Below are 19,993 nucleotides of genomic sequence, written 5' to 3'. Positions count from 1 at the left end.
ATATTACATGGTAGTAAGTAGTGCAAAGAACAATAGTGTTTTTAATAGAATAAGAAATGATCAGAGTAAGCGTTTTTTTGTTTTTTTTTTTAATAGGGTAGTATTGGGCAGGGTTTATGATAATGTCACAGTGAGCAGAGACATGAATGAAGTAAGAAAGCCATGGAGTCATCTGGAGAAAGAGCTTTCTCAGAGATAAAGTGATAATCATTGCCAGATTGAGCCATTTTAATGTGTGGGAGGGTTTTGTATTCTCCAAATGTGTTAAGGTAGAAAAAGTTTTAGAACTTCTCATGAACCCCAAAAGCTTCCCTGTGGCCCATCATCTTTCTGAGCTTTAGACTCATGTACCCAACTGCTTCCCAGATGTCTCAAGGATGTTGCACAGGCACTTCAAGCTCAGTGTTGAAAAACGGACTCTACCTCCCTTCCTTTCCCTCCACCTCTCCTACTCACGTCTCCTAAGTTCTATATTTCACAACCATTCATCATGTTGCTCAAGACAAAAGCCTCAGAGCCATTATTGACTCCTCCTACTTCCTCATCTCCAAATCCAATCAATTTCAATACCCTGTCTCCTGTCCATTTCTCCATTTACCCCAGGTCAACACCATCATGCACCAGATTACTGAATAAGCATACAGGTGGTTCCTTCTCTAATTTGTGATCCTCTTTACTCAATTCATTGTCCAGAGTCAGTAATTTTTCTAAAATAGCAAATCTCTTCATGTCACTCAGCTCCTCTAACGTCATCCATTCTGATACACTAAGTATAAACTCCTTAGTATGTTTTTAAGAACACTGTTCGTCTGCTCCTACCTTCCTGTCCCTATATTGCCACTGTCCTCCCAACCAGCCCCCCAAATATTCTGTCTCACCTAAGGCCACTGATATTTTCTTTCCCCGGGCCTACACTCTCTCAACTTCCCAGTCTACATAGACAAAACACACTTCCCAGACAAAACACAATTACTCTTCCTCCTCCAGATCTCAGTTTCATGGGACTACTCCCATACCAGACAGAGGCCTTTGGGTTAAATGGTCTAAGTTCTCATTATTAAATACCTGAGACTTCCTCCATTTCTGTCTGGACTATTTGCTCTATGCACCAGGTAAGAAATCAGACCCAGTAAATAGCGACTATGATCAATTTTTTTTAAGTATTCTAGAATATATTAATATAGTTCTCCCTGTTTGTGCATGCATGCTTGGTCATTCAGTCATGTCCAGCTCTTTGAGACTCTTTGAACTGTAGCCTACCAGGCCCCTTTCTCTGTGGAATTTTTCAGGCAAGGATATTGGAGTGGGTGGCCAATTTTTCCTCCAGGGGATCCTCCCAACCCAGGGATCTAACCCTTGTCTCCTGCATCACCTGCACTGCAGATGGATTCTTTACCACTGTATCACCTAGGAAGCCTGGAAATAAATAATGCTGATAGTTAAACGCAGCAATCTCTGTAGTCTCCTTATGGATGATATAATATAATGCTGCTTCATTATTTCTAAATAAACCCAATCTGGAGTATTTCACATAAACGATAGAAATTGTACAGTCTCTTGAGGTACCTTAAAGTGACATTCTAGCAGATACTGTCAACAGTCATAAGCTCTGAAGCGCCAGCCAAACAATATGACTATGGAAGTTTCCCAGTGGAAGGATTGTCACAGTCCTGACAATTATCCAGTGATACTCTGTGTGGCCTCTAGACCAGAAAGTCTATTAAGAATTCCCCCAACAGCAACCCTGCACAAAGGCTCAGCTCTGGAACCGGACTATGTATGCATTACAGGCCTGCCACACGAGCATTTCAAGTGAGCAAAACAACGTTAACTATATCGACAGAGCAGCCATCCAACATACAAAGCAGCATACCAATACTGGAATAAAAAAGAAAATGATCGTAACAAGTTTTATAACCAAATTGAAGCCAACAATCTAGTTTATATTTGTTGGGATCCTTCAAAAAGGCTTCTCACTCTTTTCATTTCAAATTTTACCTCCCTATAGAAATTAAAATTTTTCTTTGTCAACCTCTCCCTTTCATTATCATCTTGGGCCCATTCCTGCTAAGTTTTCTAGACCTATTTTGTCCCAGATGTTGTAGATGATGGTAAACATTAGGAACTGCTGGAATTAAGTTAAATTATGATATAACTGGGCTTCCCTGGTAGCTCAGCTGGTAAAGAATCTGCCTGCAATGCAGAAGACCCTGGTTCTATTCCTGGATCAGGAACATCCCCTGGAGAATGGATAGGCTACCCACTCCAGTATTCTTGGGCTTCCCTGATGGCTCAGCTGGTAAAGAATCTGCCCGCAATGTGGGAGACCTCAGTTCCATCACTGGGTTGGGAAGATCCCCTGGAGAAGGGAATGGCAATTCACGCCAGTATTCTAGCCTGGAGAATTCCATGGAGTGTATAGTCCATGGGATCGCAAAGAGTAGGACATGAATTACATTATAATATGTATAATGTCATGCATATGACATGCTATATTTTTTATGTTCATATATACATGTTATATATGTATGGATCTTTAGTGCCCTGACAAACTTCTATATTTTGTTGTATTAATTCATTCAAAAAGTCATTTGTTGAGTACCTGTCACATGCTAAGCACTGTTTTAGGTATTGAACACAGTAGCAAACAGGACAGAAAACAACATAAACAAGCATACACAAACAAGTAAATAAACATGAAAAACAGCAAGTAATTGAATGTAGTTAAAATGAGAGAGACTATATGTGTCAAAACAATATGTGGTATTATAAATAAAAATAGTGTGTACTCCCAAACAGGTCATATAGATTGTAGTGTCCATGACAGACATCTAAACAAAAGGTCAAAATGTAGAATGACTAGCACAATAATCACCAGAAATGGAGAAATCAGCTCTGCTTGATGGACCAGAGAAGGTGTCTCAGTTCAGTTCAGTTCACTTCACTTAGTCCTGTCCGACTCTTTGCAACCCCATGGCCTGCAGCACGCCAGGCTTCCCTGTCCATCACCAACTCCCGGAGTTCACTCAGACTCATGGCCAATGAGTCAATGATGCCATCAACCATCTCATCCTTCTCCTCCCACCTTCAATCATTCCCAGCATCAGGGTCTTTTCCAATGAGTCCAATGAGTAAGTTCTTTGCATCAGGTGGCCAAAGTACTGGAGTTTCAGCTTCAGCATCAGTCCTTCCAATGAATATTCAGGACTGATCTCCTTTAGGATGGACTGGTTGGATCTCCTTGCAGTCCAAGGGACTCTCAAGAGTCTTCTCCAACACCACAGTTCAAAAGCATCAATTCTTTGGCGCTCAGCTTTCTTTATAGTCCAACTCTCACATCCATACAGGACTACTGGAAAAACCATATCTTTGACTAGACAGACCTTTGTTGGCAAAGTCTCTGCTTTTTAATATGCCATCTATCTTGGGCATACTTTTCTTCTAGATGTGGACATTTAAGCTCTTAAAGAAAGAATTGGAGTTTATTAGAAAATTAGGGAGGAAGAGTAATCCAGTCTGAAAGGTCAGCACTAACACATAAGATAATAGTAATCAAACAAGGAATGAAATGATTTGGGCTTTGCTGGGGCACAGGGTATTAATGAAAAAGTGTCTTGTGATGAGCCTGGACAGCGGGAAAAGGCCAGATCAAGGAGCTCATGTGTGCTGTATACTACAGAATTCATAGTTCATCTGATAAGCAATATGGAGCCATCAAAAGACTAGAAGGAATAGAATAAGGTCATCAGAGTGCACTTTCCTCCATTGCACGTGACAGATTAAATGGGAGTAGGTCTACAGGCAGGGAGACCAATTAGGAGACTACTGCAGTTCTCCATGCAAGGGGGTGATGAATAGGAGATCTGGCAAGAGCCCCGTGAGGAAGAGCAGCATAAGAAATATTAAAGAAGTGGTGACCAACTGAATACGGAAGTGAGCAAGTTGAAGGAGACTAAGAAAACTCCAGGTGTATAGCTTGGACAATGGGTGCTGGGTGAGTTCACCAAAATAGGCAGTACAGGAAAGGAAGAGGTTTGTAGAATAAGAAAATGAGTTCATTTAAGGCTCTGTGGAGTCTGATTTAACGACGGACCTTGCAAACAAGCAATTAAATGCCTCAATCTGGAGCTAGAGAGACCAGCCTGGGATACGGCTTTAGATTAGATTAGGGAGCAATTAGCCATAAAGTAGGTCAGTGATATAATATGTAGAATAAGCACGGGCTTTGGGGTCAGACAAAGGTTTGAATTCTAGCTTGGTCACTTACCAGCAGTGCAACTCTGGTCAAATGACTTAATTTCTCTGAGCATGAGTTTCTTTACATATAAAATGAATATAGCAGCTATTTCACACAATGAGCGAAAGATTAGCTATACGGAATGTTTTACTTCAGAGTTTTACATGCTTTATCCTATATAATCATCTGAACTACAAATGTATGTTCTATGTATATATTTGCTCAAACTCCAGGAGATAATGAAGGACAGAGAGCTGTTGTGCTACAGTCCATGGGGTCACAAAGAGTCAGACACAACTTAGCAACTGAACAATAAAATGTACATATTAATGCGTGTATACATATACATACAGAGACAGGCAAATGGATTATGCACTAACAGCATCTCAATGTTCTCAGAGAAATGTATTCAGGAGGTACGGTACAAGGCCATTTGAGAGGGCTCCTCACAGAAAATCAAGCAATTCAGGTGGGCACTCCTGACCTACTCTTTCATTTCTAGCTGGTTTTCTAAATTTCTTTATTAGTAGACTTCAGGTGAGAGTATGTTTGGATTTCTCTCAAAGGTTCACCAAAATCCATCCATTCAGTTTCTCCTGCATTTGCCCAGCCAAAATAGGTCCTTATGATTTATTTTGACTGTCAGGACTGCTATTTATAAAAGTTGCTAGGTGGATATGTGTGGTTTCTTTTTAAGGTAAAGGTTTATGCTCTGCAAGAGTACCCAGGAGTAAAAGAAGTGGAAAGTTGCTTTAAACAGAGAATGAGCATATAGCATAGGAGAAATAAAACCAATGCAAAGATAGGTACTCTGAGCCTTAGGGTAAAAGTAGTCCCAGGACTGTTGGGTTAAGGATAAGCCAGGCATTTGTTCACAGTCTCCAGATTGACACAATCTGCAACTGTCATAAGAGAAGATTATTCATAACAATTTTTTAAACCAAAGAACTTTATTTTGGAAAAATCATAGGTATATTGACCAGCTTACTATTCAAAAGTCTGTTAATTGAATGTAAATGTGCACTGATGAATGAATGGATAAAGAAGCTATGGTTTATACATAATGTATGTGCTCACTCAGTCATGTCGGACTCTTTTCTACCCCATGGACTCTAGCCCGCCAGGTTCCTCTGTCCATGGGATTTTTCCAGGCAAGACTACTGGAGTGGGTTGCCATTTATTCCTCCAGGGGATCTTCCCGACCCAGAGATTAAACCCACGTCTCCTGCCTCTCCTGCATTGGCAGGCAGACACTTTACCACTGAGCCATATGGGAAGCCCCATACATATAATGTTTTATATTATAAATATATATAAAGCATATATAATATATATTTATATGATACGTGTCTTATATATAATTATACAGTCATATATATAAATATATGACTATATATAATTATATATATTATGTTTATATAATATATACTATATTATATATATTAAGCATATATATTATATATAATAAGCATATATAATATATATTATGTATAATGAGACATTAGTGGAAAAAAAGAATGAAATCTTGCAACTTCTGACAACCTAGTTGATATCAGGATAGAACTAGGGGATATTTTTTTCCTTTTTTTCTTTTTTGACCTAGAGGATATTATGGTAAGTGAAATAAGTCAGATCAGATCAGATCAGCCACTCAGTCGTGTCCGACTCTTTGCGACCCCATGAATCGCAGCACGCCAGGCCTCCCTGTCTATCACCAACTCCCGGAGTTCACCCAGACTCACAACCATCAAGTCAGTGATGCCATCCAGCCATCTCATCCTGTCGTCCCCTTCTCCTCCTGCCCCCAATCCCTCCCAGCTTCAGAGTCTTTTCCAATGAGTCAACTCTTTGCATGAGGTGGCCAAAGTACTGGAGTTTCAGCTTTAGCATCATTCCTTCCAAAGAAATCCCAGGGCTGATCTCCTTCAGAATGGACTGGTTGGATCTCCTTGCAGTCCAAGGGACTCTCAAGAGTCTTCTCCAACACCACAGTTCAAAAGCATCAATTATTCGGCGCTCAGCCTTCTTCACAGTCCAACTCTCACATCCATACATGACCACTGGAAAAACCATAGCCTTGACTAGACGAACCTTTGTTGGCAAAGGAATGTCTCTGCTTTTGAATATGCTATCTAGGTTGGTCATAACTTTCCTTCCAAGGAGTAAGTGTCTTTTAATTTCATGCCTGCAATCACCATCTGCAGTGATTTTGGAGCCCAGAAAAATAAAGTCTGACGCTCTTTCCACTGTTTCCCCATCTATTTCCCATGAAGTGATGGGACCAGATGCCATGATCTTCGTTTTCTGAATGTTGAGCTTTAAGCCAACTTTTTCACTCTCCACTTTCACTTTCATCAAGAGGCTTTTTAGTTCCTCTTCACTTTCTGCCATAAGGGTGGTGTCATCTGCATATCTGAGGTTATTGATATTTCTCCCGGCAATCTTCATTCCAGCTTGTGTTTCATCCAGTCCAGCATTTCTCATGATGTACTCTGCATATAAGTTAAATAAGCAGGGTGACAATATACAGCCTTGACGTCCTCCTTTTCCTATTTGGAACCAGTCTGTTGTTCCATGTGCAGTTCTAAATGTTGCTTCCTGACCTGCATACAAATTTCTCAAGAGGCAGATCAGGTGGTCTGGTATTCCCTTCTCTTTCAGAATTTTCCAGTTTATTGTGATCCACACAGTCAAAGGCTTTAGCATAGTCAATAAAGCAGAAATAGATGTTTTTCTGGAACTCTCTTGCTTTTTCCATGATCCAGCGGATGTTGGCAATTTGATCTCTGGTTCCTCTGCCTTTTCTAAAACCAGCTTGAACATCAGGAAGTTCACGGTTCACATATTGCTGAAGCCTGGCTTGGAAAATTTTGAGCTTTACTTTACTAGCGTGTGAGATGAGCACAATTGTGCGGTAGTTTGAGCATTCTTTGGCATTGCCTTTCTTTGGGATTGGAATGAAAACTGACCTTTTCCAGTCCTGTGGCCACTGCTGAGTTTTCCAAGTTTGCTGGCATATTGAGTGCAGCACTTTCACAGCATCATCTTTCAGGATTTGGAATAGCTCAACTGGAATTCCATCACCTCCACTAGCTTTGTTCGTAGTGATGCTTTCTAAGGCCCACTTGACTTCACATTCCAGGATGTCTGGCTCTAGGTCAGTGATCACACTATCATGATTATCTGGGTCGTGAAGATCTTTTTTGTTCTTCTGTGTATTCTTGCCATCTCTTCTTAATATCTTCTGCTTCTGTTAGGTCCATACCATTTCTGTCCTTTATCGAGCCCATCTTTGCAGATAGAGAAAGACAAATACTGCATGATTTCATTAATGAACAAATAGAACAGAAAAAAAGTCATATATACAAACAGGTTTCATGGGTATGAAATGTACAGTACGGAGAATATACTCAATAATTATATGATACCTTTGTATGGTGACAAATGATAACTAGACTTGTTGTGGTGATCAGTTTGAAATATATAGAAGAATCAAATCCTCTGTTGTATAACAGGAATTAACATAGTGTTATAGGCCAATTACACCTCAGAAAGAAATAAAAAGGCAAATAAACATAGTAAAAGACATCAGATGTGTGGTTACCAGAGGCAGGAGGCAGGGGAAGGGGAAATCAGCTGAAGGCAGGGAAAAGGTAAAAACTTCCAGTTATAAGACAAATAAGTACTAGGGATGTAATGTATGACATGATAAATATAACCAACACTGCTATATGTTATATATGAAAGCTGTTAAGAGAGGAGAACCTAAGAGCTCTGATCATGAGGAAATTTTTTTTCTATTTCTTAATTTTGTATCTATAGGAGATGATGAATGTTAATTAAACTCATCGTGGTAAATCATTTTATGATGCATGTAAGTTGAATCATTATTCTGTATACTTTAAACTAGTACAGTGCTATATGTCAGTTATATCTCAGTAAAACTGGGAGAACAAAGAATTTTTAAACACATTATAATACTCAATATATGCTTTACCTTGGTCATTATTCTTTGGAATCTTTTGCGTTCAAGCCACCCTCTGACAAGTGCCTGCATGATGGTGACCATCTTAATTATGTTTTTGGTTATTGCAAATTTTTTTCTTCCCCGGAACACTTGGAAGATCTCTATGTGTGGTCCAATTCTTTTAACTTTATTGTCAATTTTATCACTTTTACTAAGAATGGATTTGGGGCTAAAAATAAAATATAAAATTTCTTATTACAGTTAATAAGAAAAACAAACTTCTAAAAAGTCTTAAATTCAATTTCATAATGAATATAATGAAATAGAAAATACACTGTAATTAGCATATAGAATTTCATGTGTGTGTATATATATATATATATATATATCATCTGAACATTCCAATAGGGTTCTCCAAAGAAGGTTGAATATGTCAAAATCAATAAAACATACATAAATTGACCTTCTGATGAAATGAAACCTAAAAGAAAGTGAATCTGTCAAAGTTTAGCCACAAGTATTCAAAAGAGAGATACAGTATCTAAGGAACAAAATATTTTCATATGACAAGGCACATTAGTAAAAATAACTTTCCTGTCCCAGAAGCTATTTTAAACTAAAGACTGCTGCAAAATTATTCAGCACTGATTCTCTGCTTACCAAACTCCTCTGAAAAGTAATTTTATTTTCCAAATGCTTCCAATTGAGAGGCAGGGTACGTATTGATAGAGCCATGGACTACAGGATCACGGAAGTGAGTGATCCTACTGGAAAACAGGACAAGCCTTGCAACACCGATATGGACGGCCCTTGCAGCCGTGACGACCGCGTGAGAAGACTTTCTGCATGGCAGTCTGTGACCTTGGTACTCTTCTGTCTGCTTTATTCCCTCGTATATCTTTTTTATTTTTTACTTTGTAGTCAGCTTTTCAAAGTCTTCCAAAGTTCAAAGTATAGTTTCCTTGCAAGTTTTAGCATACAAACATCTTTTTCTCCTCTTAATTGCTTTTGCTTCTGCATCTTTCACAGCTGGAGTTCCAATGAGATAGCCAGGTCATTTCACACACCAGACCTGAGTCTTGCCCTACAAAGTGCACTGTGCATAGACTTCTAAATCCCAGACCCAACTTTGTTGATTCCCGGAGTGAATATCATTGACTGTTTCTACAATTTTCTTCACCAGATCTGTTTTGATATTTGCATTAAGCTGGCTCTTACAGACTCCTGTTCTAGTTTGCACATGATCATTATTTTTCTTCCCCTGGTGACTAAAATGTTGGAAGTCTGATTTTGATTATTGACTCCAGCCATCTAGTCTCTGTTGGGTGGTAGATAGTAGATAACAGGGGATCTTTTTTCCATTTGTTTCTTCTGTTAGTTTGTCTTGAAACTTGTGGTATCTTCTAATATGCCTTGTATTATCAGTATACCTAAAATCAAGTTTCCCTGTGGCTCAGCGGTAAAGAATCTACCTGTAATGCAGGAGACACATCCCTGGGTCAGAAAGATCCCCTGGAGAAGGAAATAGCAACCCACTCCACTATTTTTGCCTGGAGAACCCCATGGACAGAGGAGCCTGGCGGGCTATAGTCCATGGGGTCAAAAAGAATCAGACACAACTTAGCAACTAAACAACTACAACAAAACCTAAAATCATTTGAGATACTTTTGTACCCACTAGATTGGAGATCAGCTCCAGATCAGGAAATTCACAACAAGTATTCTTTGATGATCCTTCTTGACTCTTGGACCTTCCTACACCAAAGTAGCCACTACTGACCAGTGAGATTTGCTCAAGCACAGAAAACTGTCCTCTGGATTTACTTTTGATCTAAAGCTAAATACACAGAACTGAGGCTAGCATTTCTCTCTGTTTGTGTATACAAATAAACATTGTCCTGTTTTTGCAAAAGAAAGGAAGTTAGCCTTGTACGATGTTCATATAAAAGTAGTTCTTTTGTATCTTTGGTTGGTTCTTTCATTATCTCTCTTGAGAAAACTTCCGTAGATTGAGTCAAAAATACAACATGTTGTGCTGGAGAGAAATATTTAAATAGACAAAGCTACCAGAAAAGGCATAGAAAATAAAGCAAAGTTTTCTTTTTGGTTGTTTAAATTAAGACTGATTTTGAATAGCTCATAAAACAGGGAGCTCTGCCTTCTAAGAGTATTTTTGCTCTGTTATATCAATTTTTATGAACATGCCTCCATGTATGAGATAAACTGGGAATGCAAATAAAATAGAAATGGTTACTTCTGACTTGTTCGGAGTTTTAAGACCTATTGTGAAATCAAAAGGATTTTGAGTTCATGACTTTTTTTCCTTTTTCTCAGAAGAAATAAGAAAAGTCTTCTAGAAACACATAAATGAGCCAACTTTATGGTCAAACTTATACATTCTAACAATAATGTGTAAATAAATCTTAAAGGGACATATACACCTGACCACAAGGTGATGTGTGATGTGTACTGTTAAAGTACCAGCAGTGGTCACAGGAGCTCTGCTCTTCTCCTAAGTTGCCTTGAATGGCACAGAATTCTTTGTCACATACTGAAAACTGTCTGTGGAAATGTTAGGGGAAGCACACTAATTGAAACCACCCACCCCGGCCAGGCACCATAGAAACCATTTGTATGAGTTGTTTTACGACAGGAGGTCCTGGTAAGGAACACAGAACTAATAAGCCTCCACCAACTGAAGAATTTGGGAAAGGTCAAAAGGAGACACCACGTTTCCGACCACCTCCCAGAATCCTTCTCTCTGGCATCCATCTTGGCTGAACGAGGCGTGTACCACCAGGAAGACTCTGAGTCAGAATGACTGGCTAAAGACAATCCGGACACTAATCCCATCACCATAAAACCCAAGACTAGTCAAGTGGCAGAGCTGTTCTCCTGGGCTCCCTTACCCTCTTGCTCTCCACCCGGGTGCCCTTTCCCAGTGAAATCTCTTGCTTTGTCAGCACATGTGTCTCCTCAGACAATTCATTTCCGAGTGTTAGACAAGAACCCAGTTTCGGGCCTTGGAAGGGGTCCCCCTTCCTGCAACAGAAGGGGGTTTGGGAGAGGGAGGGGGAGAACTGAAGTTAGTTATTTTGGTTAAAGGCTATAGTTAGCATGAATGATTAGAATGAGTGATTAAAAGCTATAGTTAACATGAGTGATTAGAATGACATTAATTAAAAGAAAAAGGAAATGCAAAAATGTTTACAAAATGATGGATATGTTTTGTCTGCTTTTTAATCAATCGAAAAAGAAAAGGATTTATCTTGGGCCCTAGTCATATGGACTTTGATCAACAACACATCTCTAAACAATTGGAATGTTAAAAGAAACAGAAATTTGAAGCTGAAGAATAATTTATAGAAGACTTGATGGAAAGTGAATTATATTTACAAATAATGGGTTTGAAAAGAAGCTATGAAATACACCAAATTTTGATAGTAGTTAGGTCAATTTGGATAAGTTTAATCCTCAAATAGAGAAATGCTTGTGAATCCTTGACTATGAAATGTTGCATGGGTGGAACACACAAAAAAGTAAAATCAAAATTTGATTTTCTTTCTGTTACACTGAAAAAAATGATTTTCGAATAATAGTCTGCTCCTAATAGGAGAGGGGAAAAATCATTCAGAGCCTTTATTACAGTTTTCCTAGGAAGCAAAAATTCCTTACATCACACAAAAATATTTCTTATAAATACTTATACATTTTTTCTCTTCTTTGTGACCTACTTCTTACAAAATCTGGTATTCCTAATATTTAATGTGATTTGTGACTATGTTACTTTTTTTTTTTTTTTTTTTTACTCTAAGGGCACCTATGACTTTTGTTGATACTTTGCAGCCTCTCAAAATTCTTTGCAATTCAAATTCTAATCCCATATTTAGAAACAAAAGACTGCTGGTTCAAAACTCAAAATTCTTAAAGATCCAACTGTTTTAAATATGACCTGAATAACCATAATTTTGGGCCAGTTACAGCCTGTCTGCTTTGCATTTCCTATAAAACTATAACCAACATTTACTAGCCAAAGATAAGACAAACTTTGAGGCTATGAAAGACTTCAAGCCACTGCTGCCCATCAGAGTTCACTGCCGCAGAGACTCCCCTTCTTGCTGTGACATGTAAGCTCCCCCTTCTCCACTCCCACAGGAGGTCCCTTACTCTCGTCCCTTTCTGAATGGTGACTCCAGGTAGGTCTTCTGCTGTGAGGGACTTCCTCTCTCACAGCTGTCCATGTGAGCCAAATAAAGTGTGTTATGTGCCATTGTCACCCATGACCATATCTTTTCCTTGATTATTCTCATGATCCTGAACTCATTATAATGTCCACAGTTTTACTTAACTCAGCACTACTATATTGAAAGTTGTCCAATGTATCCAAGTCCACACCACGAAAAGATACCAAAGAAAAATCTCCTTAAGTTAAATACATAAAAACTAAAATATTATTAATATAAATATATTAGGAGCACACTTTGTGGTAAACTGATTGCATTGATGGCTAATTAATGCCCCTCTATGTCCCTATCTTTGCAATGTGACTTTACAGCCCCACCCATCAGGTGGGGAATCAAGCTACCCACCCAAGAATCTAGGTTAGCCCTGTGAACTGCTTTGACCAAAAGAATTCAATGGAAGTGATGCTATGCCAGTTCTTAGCATGTGCTGCTAGAGGCCTTACACAGTTCCATTCTCCTGGAACTCTTCATGTACATGAGAATAAGCCAAGCCTCTAAAGAATGAGAGACCACAGGAGAACAGACAAGAGCGGCCCATTGAGTGATCCCTGATGGTATCGGCTGAGTATGGACCACATCATCGGAACTGCCTCATGAGAAATAACAGTTGCTGTTTTCAATGACTACATCCTGCGATGTTATTGTAGCAATGAATCACTGATGCACATACCCATGTTTATACACACAGGGTAATACAGTAACTCTCGGATTGTTTTTTTTTTTAATATTTTATTTCAGAGGTAAATTATCTCTGCCAAGTAGTGACACTCATGACCAAGATTTTATGGGATGACTTTTAAAAAGAAAAACTTGAGGGTTGCCAGTGTGAATAGTACGTTCTTATTTTGAGATGTGTGTGTGTGTGTGTTAGGGAAATAAAATAGAGGTGGTCTTGTTCAGGCTTCAGAGACAAAGGAGCAGATCAGGCTGCTTACCTTGCCTCTGACCCACCTAGACACTGCCCAGACTATTGCTGTGGGTGTCAGCCACAACTTCCCTGAGTGTTGGAAGAGAAACACAATAGATAGATAGGAAGCAGACCTTGGAATTTGTTAAGTCCCTAGAGGAGGTCTGGCCAACCACTCCCTGGATTTAACAACATTCCAAGATCTGCAAAACAAAGCAAAGAAAGAAAGAAAGTGAAGTCACTCAGTACTGTCCTATTCTTTGCGACCTTGTGGACTGTGGAGGAGCCCACAAGGCTCCTCCATCCATGGGACTCTCCAGGCAAGAATACTGGAGTGGGTTGCCATTTCTTTCTCCAGGGGATCTTCCGGACCCAGGGATCGAACCCAGGTCTCCCGCATTGCAGGCAGACGCTTTATCCTCTGAGCCATAATAGCAGAGCTGCTGGTTTTTTGTTTTTGCTCGTCAACTAATAATTGGTTTGTGGCCTGCAGATTATAAGTGGGGCCAAGAAACAGCAGTCCAAAGACTCACCCACAGAGTTCACACTGCCTGGGACCTTTTCCCAACTGGAACTCCGGACTGCTGTCACACAGAATTTCCCAGCGCTAAGTCTGGACGTCTGCAAATCCAATATGGTGATGTATATACTACTGCTCTCCTCTGCTGTTTCTATTTCTTGTTTTCTTTTAAGGTTAGTATATTGAAAGTAGACTAGATAGTTCTCTAATAAATATTTGTATTGTTTATTTGAATATAATGAGTGGCTTATTTTGTTAGCAAATCCTTTGAACCTGAGAAGAAAGTGAAAACTTTCGACAAAACCGCATGCTAAGTCACTTCAGTCTGACTCTTTGTGACCCCATGGACTATAGTCAGCCAGGCTCCTCTGTCCATGGGATTCTTCAGGCAAGTATACTAGGGTGGGTTTCTGGGCCCTCCTACAAGGGATCTTCCCAACCCAGGGACCAAACCCATGTCTCTTACATCTCTTGCATTTGTAGGTGGGTTCTTTACCACTAGGGCCACCTTCAGTGAAGGTCATTCAGCCGTGTCCGACTCTTTGTGACTCCATGAACTATACAGTCCATGGAATTCTCTAAGCCAGAATACTAGAGTGGGTAGCCTTTCCCTTCTTCCCAACCCAGGGATTGAACTCAGGTCTCCTGCACTGCAGGCGGATTCTTTACCAGCTGAGCCACAAGGGAAGCCCAAGAATATTGGAGTGGGTAGCTTATCCTTTCTCCAGCGGATCTTCCTGACCCAGGAATTGAACCAGGGTCTCCTGCAATATAGGCTGATTCTTTACCAACTGAGCTATCAATGAAGTGGCCGCCTGGGAAGCCCTGTTACAAGGTGATCAGTGACTAAAGCCTTATGCAATGAATATGTATGTCTTCAATAGAGGATTCCACTTCTCTCCACTCTGATATTTCTGTTTATTATATCAAATACACACTAGACATGTATTATTCCACTCAGACATAACTTCGACAGGTGGCTTCGACCTTTCACTTGCCCAAAGTCCCTAGTACAACTTATATGGGACTTATGTCCCCTGAAAGAAACATCAAAAGAATGATGGCCTTACAAAGAATATATTTTCTTAACAATCTACAGTAGAAGGAGAAGACTTAGAGTACAGGCTTCTCAACTTATGATATGTATCATATGTATGATACTACAGCGCTCCTCAACGTTTTTTTTGGCGGTAGGGACTGGTTTTATGGAAGACAACTTTTCCACAAACCAGGATAGGGGATGGTTAGGATAATTCAAGCAAATTACACTTATTGTGCACTTCAGTTCCATTATTACTACATCAGCTCCACCTCAGGTCATCAGGCATTGGATCCCAGAAGTTGGGAACCCCAGTATAAAACCAAGAGAGGACAAAATTATGACTTCAGAAAGGTTGCCAGTGGCAAAAATTATGACTTCAGAAAGGTTGCCACTGGCAAAAATTATGACTTCAGAAAGGTTGCCACTGGCAATCTCCAATCCTCAATGGTTTGGATGATTTGGGTGACTGACTTCAGGGTTTTTTTTCTTTCTTTCTTTGTTTCAGGGGTACTAAAAGACAGTCATACCACATGAACTGACTCTACTACATAAATGTTCAACTGCATGAAAAGTACAAGCATCAGTAGTAAGTAGATGAGATGGGGAAATGCATTACGACTGTCAGATACATGGAGGCTCTGTAACCACCTCTGAATTAGAGCATCAGTAGGAACTATCCTTTGCTTACTTCTTCAAATGTAATTTTTAAATTTATTATCCTTCATAAGGTCTTAAAGCAGTTCTGATATGGAGAGAATTATCATTTTACAGATTTTATAGTTCTGATACAGAAAGAATTATCATTCTACAGATTCTCAGTCACTAAAGAGTATCTGTAAAACTCTTGGGCCAAAAGATATAGTTATTCCAGTTATAAAATAAGTAAGTTCTACAGAAGTAATGTCCAGTAGTTAGTAAATAGAGTTAATAATATCATACTGTATATTTGAAAGTTGCTAAGACAGTAGATCTTAAAAGTACTCATCAAAGGAAAAAAAACTGTGACTGTATGAGATGATGGATGTTAACAAGACTTTCTATGATCATTTTGCTATATATTCAAATATCGAATCATTATGTTATACACCTTAAACTATGTGTCATTACATGTCAACTATATCTCAATTTTGAAAATTCTGTTAGAAAGTATTTATAAACATAAACATAAGTCATTAGAAACTAGGTATGAGACTAGTTCCCACCATAGAAGAGATTACACTTTTGTCCCCAAGCCACCTCTTCGGAAAGTCACCCTATAAAGGTTGAGAAAGACCAGAGCTGAATAGCTGAACTGAAATCTTTCACTTGCGGTTTGACAAATCTATGATCAAGGTGTCAGATCAAAGAGTTTTCAGTGAGAGAAGAAATTAAGCAAGATTACACGTGAGAAAAGATACAATAAGTTAATTAGTAAGTTAATCATGTCTGAATATTAGACATTGAGCTTGGCAAACATTTGAACAGGGAATTTCCTTTCAACTGCTAATGCTTATACGATAATATATATTAAACACTAAATCAGTTTTAGAGTTTGGTTCAGATATTGCTACTAATTAGTTTTGGCTGATATTGAAGTATTTTGTACGCTCCATTTATAAAAGCACTCTTCGCCCATCTGTTCATAGGTTGAAAGTGATTAAAGGATACTTACTTTGGCTGCTGTAAAAGTCAAATACTTTTTAAGCTGCAAATATGTGACAAAACCAGTTCAGGTTGCCAAGTTCAGAAATACATCAAGAGAGATTTGCGATGCCTCCCTGCCCCCAATTCCTCTTCCAACCTGCATTATCAAAAAGTAAATATCACCGCTTTCCTGATTAGACTAGCATGCCTGCTTTGTCCAAATGCTTTGCAATTTAGTTATAATTTACACAATTTACTCTGATTTGGATCCTCTGCTACCAAGCTGTGTTGAGGGCTTTCGTTTCCTGTACATGCAGCCTTGAAGCAGAAGCATGTGATGCTTTCGTGCTTTGAATGCTGGATCTGAAAGCAATCTGGCTAACAAGTGAAACAAGTTTGTGACCTACTTTAATACCCTGTATGAGGTCTGTTCAGTTTAAAAACAATGCATTATATTCAGCATGGGTGATAGAGATTTTTAAGAACAGGAAGGTAATACATTTCCACAAATAATATTGTCTCAGTATTATTTAATACTCCACTGGCAAATCTTCCCAAGGGGTTAGGACTTCATGCTAGCAAAACCTGCTCAATTCAAACATCAGAACTGAATTCCTGGCACTTTTTAAAAAGATGCAATCCTTCTGAAGTGGAAGATAACATCACTTAAATTGAGGCAAAATTTTTAAATAGTTTAAATATCTGAATGAAATGTGTTTCCTTCTGAGCTCTCCACACTCTTGTGTTCTGATCATTCCTCACAATGCTAGCCTGCCCTGACACACAAAAATGAAGAGCCCTCCTTTTTGGATGTTGTTGTTCAGTCGCTAAGTCATGCCCAGCTCTTCACAACCCCATGGACGGCAGCGTGTCAGGCTTCCCTGTTCTTCACTATTTCCTGGAGTTTGCTCAAACTCATGTCCACTGAGTCAGTGATGCCATCTCATCCTCTGCTGCCCCCTTCTCCTGCCTTCAATCTTTCCCAGCATCAGGGTCTTTTCCAATGAGTCAGCTCTTCACATCAGGTGGCCAAAGTACTGGAGCTTCAGCTGCAGTATCAGTCATTCCAATGAATATTCAGGGTTGATTTCCTTTAGGACTGGCTGGTTTGATCTCCTTGCAGTCCAAGGGACTCTCGAGAGTCTACTCCAGCACCACAGTTCGAAAGAATCACTTTTTCGGCGCTCAGCCTTCTTTATGGTCCAACTCTCACATCCATACTAGTCCCTTTGACTAGATAAGGCATTTGTCAGCAAAGTGATGCCTCTGCTTTTTAATATGCTGTCTAGGTTGGTCATAGCTTTTCTTCCAAGGAGCAAGCATCTTTTAATTTCATGGCAGCAGTCATCATCTGCAGTGATTTTGGAGCCAAATAGTCACTGTTTCCATTGTTTCCCCATCTATTTGCCATGAAGTTTATGGGACCAGATGCCATGATCTTAGTTCTTTAAATGTTGAGTTTTAAGCCACAGCAACCTCTAACTAGATCACATTAAAAGGTGGAGGCTGATAGTCTATTTAGAGCCTCTGAGGATACTTGTCTTCACCAGTTTATTATCTAAAGTGTTCTAACCAGCACCTATCCAGAAATGCAAATGACACAGTGACCTGGGAGGGTTTCTTCTCCCTACCCCACACCTGATTTTATTAGGAAGACATTCTCCCAGTCCATCAGGCCATATCTCTGGAAAGATGAGTTTTATTTTTGCTATTGCTGCTTAGTTTCAATTTTCCAACAGCTCTTCCTCAAAAAAAGAAAATTTTAAATCCCAAATTCAGTTCAAAAAATGAAATTATTCTTTCCTGCATGTATTAACTTTTTGGAGGAGCACTATTTATTATGAATTAAACCAAAATTATCATTTCACATCACAGCCAGCCAAAAGGTTAAACTGGATTTGTTCAAATTTAATTGATTCTGCCTATATGGACAAGATAATCATGACACACTCCCAGGGAATTCTAATACAAGCATTTAAAACACCATTTTAATGTACATACAGGTTTTTATCTGTAGGGCACTTTAAAAAAAATTACCCTGGAAGATGTCATAATGACTAGGGTGTTTATGCCAAAGGTGTAATAGGAGCTTATTTTTCTGTGACAGAGTGACCAGAGTTGTCCATTTATCATGAGCTTATCTATGTGATAGGGAACATAATGAGTTGTCTAGTCCTTCTCCCCAAATATTCATTTACTCCTCTTGGGGTAGCCCTTTGCTCTCAATCCAAACTTTAGTCAGTTATGGAGGAGAGCTGAATCTACCCACTGCCATCTGTCTCTCTCATCTCTGATCAGAAAGAACAATGACGATCAGTGCCTGTCCACAGATTATTTGTCCCTAGAATCCAGTTTTAGATAATGAAATATATCCTCACAACAATTCAGGTGATTTTTAAAAACAATTTACGATATTATACTCAACCTGTTATTCCCAAACACCTATGTCTTTTAGAGACTGTCATTTCCAGGAATTGGGGAGACCCTCGAGCAAGCACACCCAGTGTGAGGATCAGAAAGCAGGTCAGATTTTCCTAGAAAAGCAGGAAATGTGGACAGTCTTCAGAGCAACCTGGAGAGGGATGGGACTTGTAATCCCTCTCCCCAGGCTTCTGCTTCCCTATTTTCCCTCTGGATGAGTTCTTCCATGAAAAAAGTAATTGAAACTCTGAATTTCCCTATGAAATGAGACATCCATTCGTCTTCATTTCACTTTTGTGGGTAAGATCACTGTGATTTAGAGATGAGAACTTCTGTGATCCCTCTCTCATTGTTCTTCTTGCTGTTTCTCAGCTGTTTTCTTTCTGGCTCCACACAGGAACTGTTACAATAAAGTCCGCTTCTTTCCCTGCCAGAAATTACTATTTATAGCAGGAGATGGAAAAAGTATTCATTGACCAAGGAATGGAGAAGCAGGAGGTCTTGCTCTAAAAGCACCTTCTCCCATAGACAAGGACAAGCTTTTCATAGGAAAAGGGGCTAAAGAGACTGAATGGGGCAGATGTCATGGTCACTTAGATTCATGGCAATGGGTGGTGATTTCCTGGATCAGCGTCAGTGCCTCTTTTCTTCTCCTTTAGAGTTTGAGTCAGAAGCAGATGGAACCAACATGGTGACCTTGGGCAAGGATTACAGCATTAAAGTGACAGTGAAAGTGAAGTCGTTCAGTCGTGTCCGACTCTTTGCGATCCCATGGACTGTAGTCTACCAGGCTTCTCTGTCCATGGGATTTTCCAGGCAAGAGTACTGGAGTGGGTTGCCATTTCCTTCTCCAGGGGATCGTCCTGACCCAGGGATCAAACCCAGGTCTCCTGCATTGCAGGCAGATGCTTTACCCTCTGAGCCACAAGGGAAGCCCTATAGCATTAAAAGGAGATGATAAAGAGTTTCAGAGCAGCAGTACTCAGCTGTTTTGGCACCAGGGACCGATCTCATGGAAGACAATTTTCCATG

The 19,993-nt window shown here is 39.5% G+C and overlaps 1 protein-coding gene across 3 annotated transcripts in view; it reads right to left on the bottom strand.

Moving 5' to 3' along the window:
* The window catches only part of IQCM (IQ motif containing M), a 509,303-nt gene that overhangs the window by 247,291 nt on the left and 242,019 nt on the right, over positions 1 to 19,993 (bottom strand). For 2 of the 3 annotated variants that reach the window (XM_059876235.1, XM_059876236.1), the window contains one exon: positions 8,235 to 8,433. The exons of the other annotated variant lie outside the window; for it this stretch is intronic. In XM_059876235.1, coding sequence (XP_059732218.1) covers positions 8,235 to 8,433 — 199 coding nt within the window. The remainder of the gene's footprint in view (positions 1 to 8,234; positions 8,434 to 19,993) is intronic. 3 annotated transcript variants of the gene reach the window in all.

Source organism: Bos taurus, chromosome 17, assembly GCF_002263795.3.
Source record: "Bos taurus isolate L1 Dominette 01449 registration number 42190680 breed Hereford chromosome 17, ARS-UCD2.0, whole genome shotgun sequence".
In the NCBI taxonomy this organism is placed as follows: Eukaryota; Metazoa; Chordata; class Mammalia; order Artiodactyla; family Bovidae; genus Bos; species Bos taurus.
Note: the sequence above shows the minus strand (reverse complement) of the source record. Positions and strands in the feature narration are given on the sequence as shown.